General features: G+C 33.0%; 1 protein-coding gene across 3 annotated transcripts; it reads left to right on the top strand.

Annotated features, from left to right (window-relative positions):
- The first annotated feature begins 431 nt into the window (after nt 1-431).
- On the top strand, nt 432-10,212 carry LOC127859844 (uncharacterized). 3 transcript variants are annotated; one of them, XM_052397373.1, is made up of 10 exons: nt 432-568; nt 1,581-1,760; nt 2,202-2,314; nt 3,280-3,388; nt 4,183-4,326; nt 4,717-4,911; nt 7,049-7,153; nt 8,094-8,204; nt 8,373-8,454; nt 8,798-10,212. In XM_052397373.1, exons 1-10 carry the CDS (start codon nt 517-519, stop codon nt 9,384-9,386), a joined length of 1,680 nt encoding a protein of 559 aa, XP_052253333.1. In that variant the 5' UTR covers nt 432-516; the 3' UTR covers nt 9,387-10,212. The 3 variants fall into 3 exon arrangements, with proteins under 3 accessions (XP_052253333.1, XP_052253334.1, XP_052253335.1); XM_052397374.1 differs by having other exon boundaries at nt 8,816-10,212; XM_052397375.1 differs by lacking the exons at nt 432-568; nt 1,581-1,760 and having other exon boundaries at nt 2,202-3,388.
- Nucleotides 10,213-10,633: the final 421 nt, after the last annotated feature.

The raw sequence follows: 10,633 nt of genomic DNA on the forward strand, positions 1-10,633 counted from the left end.
GACCTACCGCGGACAGACGGACTTGATCAGAGAATATATACTGCTTCTTCGGCAGAGGGGGGGGGGGTGGCATTATTTATGAAAATTGGCAGATGTGTTTATTATGTAAATCATTTTGTTTTGTTTTGAGTTTTTTAATAAATTCTCAACACAATTCTCTAGAATCTAGTTGACCGAAAAACGATACCGAAATATGTGTTTAATTTTGCAAAGGGTGCCATTAATTTAAATTACTTATCATCTCTACATTTTAAGGCAATATTGATTTTATTCACAAACGTAAGAGAGATTATGCCCATCACTGTGAGCGAGGGAGATATTTAGTGTTCAAAACGTGTTGTGTTTGTTTTAAACTACAATTTATGTATTCAGTGATATAGACACGGAAGTATTTCAAAATTTATGACTGTGAACCTGATACGGGTATTTACTTTCCCTGTTTGAGACATGAATAAACGTTGAACAAATATTTCATCGTTATTTGGATTTCATGTGTGCTTTATAGATAACAAAGATATGAATTTGATGAACAGTTTTGGATGTCTTGCATTTGTTTTTACAGTCAACGGTACGTTGTTTTCGTTTAACTGCTTTATATACGTATTAATCATAAACTGCTTATTTAGCGACATGTGATCATACAACTAATGTACAATGATGCTAGATTACCATCATTAATCATTACAATAATACACTTTACAATCTAACATAAATTCGAAAGCATTTATATATATATATATATATATATATATATATATATATATATATATATATATATATATATATATATATATATATATATATATATATATATATATATATATATATATATATATATATATATATATATATTAAACTTCGAAAAACAATAACGAAGTGTCAAATATAATTAATATTTGATTTATTAATTATTTTTAATTTGTCGTGACCTCTTAATCAAGCAATTATCATAATATTATTTAAATTAGTTTAAAAATGTTGTCTACGTTTAAACCTAGCGTAAGTGGTTGTTTGTGCTCAAAGTTTTGATATCAGATGTGTTCATGTTATTTATGTTTTGAAGATAAGATAAGAACAGGGGATATCTTTGCAAAGGTCTTCACCCTTCAAATTCATCCTCTTGTATACGTAAAGATTACTTATTCTGATAAGGCTGCCATAAATATGTATGAACAAATGTCCGTGCTAATTAAAAACAAACATTTATCGGAATTGTAAACAAAAATAGGAACAATTGTCCTAGAGGTCAAAAAAGCGTAGGAACCAATGTCAGCCAGTGTCAAACATAGCGTAGGAGCAAATATCCGCGAGGACCACTGTCCGAAATTCCTGTATTATTCATGGGCACATAATAACATTTCTTTAAGAGTCAATTGTTTCCTGTTAGGATTAACAAGCAAAGTTTCTGGTAAAAATGCCACTGGCAAGAACCATATTCCACAAATTTTGAAACATTAATTAAGGCTCAAAATCAAGGTGTTCCTTACATTTTTTTGTCTCAACGTAATGTGCCCGAAACTTTATTTTCTAAAATAGTCATGGCGCTTGTTTATTAATCGAATGTGTTTGTTTTGTTTAAGGTGAATACTTTTTAAGCAACACACTTACCCACTGGCACGATGTAAAATGTAATATGGCAGAACCGGAGCTTGATTATCAGAACAACCGTTTTGAAATTAAAGAATCGATACAAATGTTACCAAGCAGATCTGAAGCATGGGTTGGTTATATTTCCACAAAGGTTCCTTTTTTGCTCTTAGGTAAAGTGTGCATAGTTTTTCTTGTTTCTTTATATTTAAATAAATTTAATGCGTTTCATCCGATTACAAAACCAAAGTTTATTTAATGTCATTTGATATAAATGCAGTATATAACGATATTGTTATAAAATAATAAGTATTATAAACTAAAGGTTATACAATCAACAAAGTTAGCAAGAAATTGTGGATGCATGAGATATTGAATATTGTACATGAAGCATGTACTAAGCAAACATCGCATATATCTGACAGACATAGTATAGTCACTTTAACTGTTATATTTTTAAAAATAAGCATCATATCTTGGTCTAATATTGGAGAATAGTGTATTATAAAAGTCAAGAGTTGAAGACACATGATTGAGTTATACAATAATATTGCCAATTCGGAAAGCATAATGAAAGGTATAGAATTATTTTCTGTACTTGGAATTTGCTTCAGGTTGTGCGAAGTTGACGAAAGAGCAAATATATACAGTGCAAAGCATTGGTTACTGCCATAACGTGTGTGGTGGTGGCCTTTTCGGAACTATTGCAATGGCATCGAGCGCTCAGGTCACGTGTGCTTAGCATTTTATTTTGATATCACTTAATACAAATTATTGCCGAAAAACTTACATGTGTTGCATTAAGAAACATTGAGCACGTAAAACGTTTATTTAGGAAATCATTATGCTATTCAGTCATTACAGGTATAGCATTATATGACTGGTTATACATCGGTCTCAATAAATGTAAGATAATTTGGTCTCAATTAATGAATTCGTATTGTTTTCCGCGTAGCACACTTTGCCCTACATGTCTTGCAATACTGTTTTCAAAATTTAAAAGAATGAATACTATCAATACTTGTTCATATATACTAATGAGAGCTCTTATTGTAAGGCATTGCAATGTACCCATTGAAGTAAACTTATAAAAGTATCATCGACAGGCACTCTAGAACCGAACACATTATAAACCGTTGTATGCATTGTTTGTAACATAAAATAAAGTCAACATATGCGACAACCTCTGTAAATACTAATTCCATAATTTCAATTAAATTGTACCAAAGTCTGTAACAACGTAAATTGGTTTCAAGTTACTAACATATTTCAACCAGTTAAGGCCAGAAATAGATAGTTTGTTAACGCAGCGCCGTTATATGTTTAAAACAGTGTTGCACACGTACAATAAATCCGCGTAAACAACCATGCAGAAGTCCGATAATAATCAATCATATAAGTTTCAAAAAGGGTTAATGAATATGTAAAAAAGCGGGGCAAGATATGACTTGATCGCTCATTTGAGCAATGTTTTAAAAACGAATTACGATAATATAAAATCATTCGTGTTTGGCATTATTTGAACAACATTTGTAGACGGATCCTTTGTATAATATTTAGTTAACCACGAATACACACCTTACACCATGAGATATGTTAAAAAAATCCGATTTCATTACCTTTTTCAGAGGTACCGTTTTAAAACCTTCGTTGAATATGGAAAATATTATATTGTATTATTAATTGGAACAGTTTCAGTGTCGGTGTGTACTTCGATCAGTAGACATACTCTTGAAGCAGTGCTTTGGAATGACCAACACGTTGTGTACCGACTGTTGGCCAATATACACTCAGACAACTGGTAAAATAACAGTGGTCTTATAACTAGTTAAACACGCAAAATGTATTTAATTTTTTATATACGAATTATGCCCCGCCACATGCGGAGATATTGTTTTAGAAATGTCCGTCTGTTTTGTCCGGATCCTTTTCTCAAAACTGCTCAAACTGATTTCATTGAAACTTGGTATTAATGTATATATGTAGAAGAGGATTCGCACTTCATTCGCAAATAACGGAGTAATGTCTCTTTTTTACTTGAACATATGAACACTAAGGGGACGGTGCACGTTAAATTGCGAAACAAACCATTTGTAAATAATGAAGTTATGGTCCTTTTATACATGAACATACCATTTTACATGTCCTGAGTTGTATCTCCAATAACAATATCAGCAGCCATGGAACTTATCGCAGTTTCTGTCAATCAACTTGAGATGAGTCAAAATGCAAGACGCATAACCACAGAGGTAAGGTCAAGGATACCCACTGAGGACAAATATAAATTGTGAATATATATTCCTTATTTAGCAATTACTTCTCTTTGCATAAAACAGTATGTGATGACTTTAAATAAGTGTACTCCTTTTCTGGTCATTATCATTCCTTATTGTTTTTTCTACCATACCACAAGGAATGGTTCACCCATAAACAACATCACTTTGAAGAGCGATTTCAAATGAACGAATTTTCTTGTGCATAAATTTATTTCATGTACTACACATGTTTAAATAGCAAACCAGGGCAGAAATATTATTATTTAACATACTTTATATAAAAAATGACCCCAACATATTTGCATTTTATTCTTGAAAGTCACCGCAGTAAAAGAACTTGGGTCTATCGACAATTTGGGCCTATCGACAATTGATTGTCTGACATACTATTACCCGACATTTCATTGGAGTCGATGCGAAGACACTCAAAGAAAAGTCATGTGCAGCAAACAAAACTATACAGGTACATAAACTAAATGTGACTGTGACCGATATTAGACTAATCAATGTATTGCTATAATATATACAATATTTACAACAATACATCAAATGGTAACATCATAAATTAAAGTCGCTACAAACCTATAATATTTTAAGGTATTAACATAACATATGTTTTGATTTATACTTACTTGTAGAACAATTCAATTATATTAAAATTATATAAAGGAATCTATAAACCAACAAGATTAAATAACTACATAAAGATTAAGGGTGTTTTACCTGTCTTATATACAGACTAACATTATAAACAGCATTCCAACAACAAGCTTTAATCATGTTTATCCAGGATTAAATGACTTGTGAAAAGATGTTTCCTGGCAATGTACTGACAAATTACTTTTTTCCATAGATTCAACAGCAAAGGCGAGTGTCATCGACAAATCAGAAATAACGTGGCGAACTGGCATTCCTCATTGTTTGAAATACAACATGTACCCAGCGTCACAATGCAGCATAATGAATGCTGGATTTGGGTTACCGGAAAGTCAGCCGTACTGGACAGGAGTAATACGAGCCCACACTTTAGTTAAGAAATCGACAATATGTGAGTACTATTAAATTTGTTATTTCAGAAGTGTAGTTTAAGAACAAACACACAAAAACAAAACAAGAGGGCCAAAATGGCCCTAGCTCGTTCACCTAAGATGAGTCGGTTCATTAAATTTTTACCAAACGTCAAACTGAACCTAGGTATTGTGCAGACAAACATCCTGTTGAAGTTTAATCATTATTGGGCCAAAACTCTGGGGTATGGAGTTTCTATGAGGTTTTCGTAAGATTTGATTTGGTGACTTATATTTTGACCCCTCATGACCATTATGACCAAGATTCATAAAATCTGAAACAAAATTGTGACGTCTAGTGTTTTCAGGTATTTTGTATAATATAATGAAAATTTTGACAATCTAAGGGCAATAATTTTGTCATGTATTTTGCGATTTTGCTCGTTTTAAAACTTGACTACTATCAAGTGGACATAAAGCTGCTCAGCAACTTTGATAAAGAATGCTTGAGAAATGTGAATGCTAGAGTGTTTACAAACCAAATGTGGACGGACGGACGGACGGCGGACAAAGACCAACCCTAAAACCTCACATGAGCAATCAGGCGAGCTAAAAAGAGTGTTTTTTTTCACCGATCTGAGCCATTTTCCAACGTATCGAGATATCAATAAAACCAATGTATTGACTAAGTTTCACAATGATTAAGCAAACAATATGACTTCTAGAGTGTTCACAATGTTTCTCTATAGTCATATAAGGAAAACTGCTCCCCCCCTGGCGGCCATGCTTTTTGACCGATCAGGACCATTTTCAAACTCATCTGAGATATAAATAAAACCAATTTTTTCACCAAGTTTTATGATGATTGGGCAAATAATGTTACTTCTAGAGTGTTCACAAGCTATTTTACTGTATAAATATAAAAAAATGCGCCCCCCCCCCCTGGCAGCCATGGTTTTCAACGTACCAGAACTATTTTCGAACTCAACTCTCGTATCTAGGAAACAAATCTTCCGACCAAATTTCATAAAGATTGGACCAAAAATGTGACTTCTGGTGTGTTGACATGTATACCGGTACATTTTCATTATTTACATAGAGCGAAAACTACCCCGCCCCTTGGTGGCAATGTTTTTTCACCAATCTGGACCATTTTCAAATTCGTCCAAGATATCTATAAAACCAATGTTTTTACCAAGTTTCATGATGATTGGGCAATAATTGTGACTTCTAGAGTGTTTACAAGGTTTCTCTATAGCCAAATAAGGAAAACTTCCCCGCCCACTGGCGGCCATGTTTTCAACGGATCGAAACAACTTTTTAACTCAACCAACATATCATCAAGACAAAGATTTTGACAAAGTTACATGAAGATTGGGCATGAAATGTGACTTCTGTAGTGTTTACAAGGTTTTTCTTTTTTTTGACCTAGTGACCTAGTTTTTGACCCAGCATGACCCAGTTTCGAACTTGATCGAGATATCATTTGGACAAATCTTCTGACCAAGTTTCATGAAGATTGCACAAGAAACGTGGCCTCTAGAGTGTTAACAACCAAATTTGGACGGACGGACGGACGACGGACAAAGACCGATCCCAAAAGCTCACCTGAGCAATCAGGTGAGCTAAAAAAAAACACGTAAGCATGTTAACTTCGGGTGTGTGTCTCAAACAGCTTATGTGCAATTTCAAACTTAATTATCGCTTTAACATGAAATTACAGCATGTTCTGCTGTAACAATGTACTCTGTGTATTTTTTTTTTGTAGTGTGAATCTTAAACTAAATTGTTGTATACCTCTGATATACCAATTGTGTATTAATTACTAACACAAATTAGTATACAACTTCATAGATGATATAACCATTGATATCGCGGTGTGTTACGATATTATAAAATCTATGCGAGCATGTTGTGTTGTGAAATAAGATGACTTTGCCTTTATGGTATACTCATCTGGAAGGAACAATTACTTACATAAAATTTAGATTATCTCAAACGAACAATATCTACAATTATTTACAATGTAAATTTTTTTCTTTGAATCAACACTGATTGATCATCATATGTCTTACACATAACCACGGTTAAGATTAACAAAGACCACCACATATCATCGGGGCTATAGTTTTGTCTTTGACATGAATGCTAAGGAAATGTGATTATAATGTTTTGTAGGCAATGGTACATCGATACCAGAGGAGGGATATGCATGGATTACAGATAATGATAAAACAATTCACCTGTCATTCTTGGATGTTAAACAAGCTATATGTGTCGAAGGTAACTATTTTTAAGCAAATGCAATTTTTGTTTACAACAGATGTTATTGTTCAAATAAGAACAGACACATTGAACACACACGCAAACGCACAGCACCGATGACTACGTGAACCTTTGATGTTCAGCAAAATGCGATTCATTCATATATATTTGTTGATTATACATGTTAAGACTAAAGTATTTAAAAATAAATGTACGTACTTTACTGATACACTTAATGACAGTCATTACCATTGAGTGTCTTTGCGTGAATGAGAGCCTCATGTACACGTTAATACAAGTCGGAAGCAAAACATCAAATGATCTGAAGCATTTACATATCACATAAAATATAAATAATATAATAATACAGATATAAATAAAATATAACATACATGAAACCGTATTTGAAAATTCAGCGAAAATACAACACAGATTACTGACGAAACGCGAATCATTACAGTGACACTATATTTTCATAAAGTTATAGTTTAACTCTCTGTAAACTAGATGTCATAATAATCATTTCAGCAAACACAAGCTGTCTGTATTGTTATGATTATGAGTTCGTTGTTTATTTTGCCCATATTTTCGAATTCAGATAATATTGCTCATCACAGTGGAATACATAATTTTTGTGATGGAATAAAATTAATATTAAAATTATAATTCTGCTTCGTAGACTCGGATAGTTCATAAAAATGTCAACGTGCAGTTCATTTTTTTAAACACAATCAAAATCATGCGTGGTTGATATGCCGTCAACAATCGTTAATGGGTTACAGTGATTATATTGATAACATAAAAGTTTGGTAAATTACCGGGTAATACATTTTTATATTTAAATTAACATTAAAGCTATATATCATGTCAACATTGATTTATAACTGGTCTACATTTATACTGTGTCAATTAGGACTATATGTTGTGACGTGTCATCACGTTATATAACCTTTTACAGCGAATGCTACACCACTTTCTACGACAACGATATTAAAGACACAAGATTCAACGCACAGCACCTACGCCAACCATGTTGAGGATCAAATTTCGACCAACGTTGATTCGAATAGTAAGTATTGTATCCATGTTTTGCTGTTTATGCCACAATTACAATTGCCAACATTACTTTTGAAATTCCGATTTGAAAAAAAAATATCTTGGCAGCGTAACACGCCGGGTTTATAATACAAATGTTGATAGCTTAATCAGCATTGTATTAACTGAACATATTACTCAGGTGTTGGTGTTGGTGTCGGTGTGTCAGTTGCGGTTCTATTCGCAGTAGGTGGAGCCGTGATTGTTATTGTACTAAAAAGGAGGTACGGTGATTTGATTTTTGCATTGATTATTATATACGCATATTAAATTTCGCTTATTCATCCCACAGGTGGTTTGCGTGTGGCTATGATATTAATTAGTGGAAACATCATTTTGAATGATAAATAATCATATTATAACGAAAAATTAATTTTATGAAAAACAAATTCACTATTAAATATATATATAACAAGGTATGCAACTCAAAATCACCCCAAAACGGGTGCATCGCTTTGAACAGCCATATCTTCATCAATTGTGCAGCGATTTTCACGATCTCGGTTATTGTAAATATACAGAAGCAAATAATAACAAGATCGTAATTGTTTGATGATCCTCTTTCAGAGGTCTATTGCCTTGCAGATTGGAATCGAACAATGCCAAAACTAATTCAGAATCACGCGAATGTGCAAGCAAATCTAATGAATCTTATGAAGATGAAATAAAAAATCATAACAATTGTATAATGGAAAAATGCGCACAATCAGTGGACGAAAGGGAAGCTCATAAGAACAAAGCGGATCAACCAAACGTAGGAAATACTGAGACCGATAATTACAATTCAATCGATGAAATAGATGAACATTATCAAAGTGTAAAAGATGAGTTCGTCTACACAAACAAAGCCCTACAAAGCGGAACTTATAGCAGGAAACCAGACAATGTATACAACAAACTCAAGCTGGACCTTCCCGGAGACGATGCTCACGTAGGAAGACTCGGGCATAACATTTCCAAAGCAGGCAGCGACTACGATACAACTGCTGTGGCGCGCAGGAACGACGGGGACGGAGACTATAGCCATATCCCGCATCCTGATAGTACAACCTGTGCACGACTGAATGGATTAAAAGATGACTATGAAGTTATCAATGGACAGAAGATAAAATTTTCCCCAAGCGACTCTGCAGATTATGCTCACGTCAGAGTTTAGGAAAGAATTAAGTAAATGCATGATTGAATGATAAATGTAACAGAACTTTGTGACGTACATCTTCTTTTTCAAATACTCCGAAAAATACATTTGAAGCGTATCGGCGTTGCCTGCGTGAATTTTTAAATATTAATTTATCTATAGTTAAGCCAAATTGACTATGCGTTGCATTCTAGCTTCATAGAAAAATACATTAATAAGACATGTTTTTTCATTTTAACAACAAATGCAACAACAACAAGAACTATGGTGTACAGTTTAGAAACATATCATTGTTTTACCATCTTAAATAGAAATACATTTTATCAGAAACAAATATTTGAAGTACTTGTCAATCATGTACTTGAGTGAACATTTACTCGCAAGTATTCCCTTGCTTTAGGTGACGGTATCGCGCATATTATATTTCTTGTATAAAAGCGGGTTTAGTCATTTTAAACTTTATTCAGAATTAGACCATATAATTCCTAGATCACTTTACATTTTAAATAATATAGCATCAGCCTTTTTTGTAGAATGACAGTATAGATAAATTAATTTTGCTCTGTGTGTACTTATAACAGGATTTTATGTAAGAAAACGTAACAATCACATCGCATAACTATAAGTGCTAATTTGTAAATACAGTGGCTATTACTTCTTTGGGGACGACTTTGATGTGAGTACGGTCTTAAAAGATGGCATTTGTTTCTTATTACTAATTTAATGTGAAAGACACTTGCTTATGTTATGTTGTGTTTAACATAACTTCTAACTGCGTATTGACACCCGTTTCTCATCTGTATTTTATAAATGTGTGTACAAATAAACTAAGTTACAAGTTTTATCTCTTAGTGACATAGCTTGAATATTGCTTCAGCGTTGTAGAAAATAGTTTAAATAACGACACCGACAGCAAAAACATGGACAATCCCAAGTTTATGCTACCGACACTTTCACAATTATTTGAATTGTTAGAATGTTAAAGCCCCTTCACCTTGAAATGAAGTACATGGCATAGTAAATTTAGGTACAAATAAGAAACATATTTTATCTATGCCAATTAGAATATATATGGTGGTTACAAGGTAGAAATCCGTCTTTTTTGCTCTTTAAAACTTAAAAATAATCGCGTTTGTCGAAATGGACGTATACGTCTAGAAATACTACTTTCGGTTTTTAAAGCGTTACAGTTGAACAATAATAAATTACTTGCTAACTAGGCTATAGATTTAATTTTATATATGCCAATTAGAATATACCTGGTG

Source organism: Dreissena polymorpha, chromosome 15 (assembly GCF_020536995.1).
Source record: "Dreissena polymorpha isolate Duluth1 chromosome 15, UMN_Dpol_1.0, whole genome shotgun sequence".
NCBI classification, from domain to species: Eukaryota; Metazoa; Mollusca; class Bivalvia; order Myida; family Dreissenidae; genus Dreissena; species Dreissena polymorpha.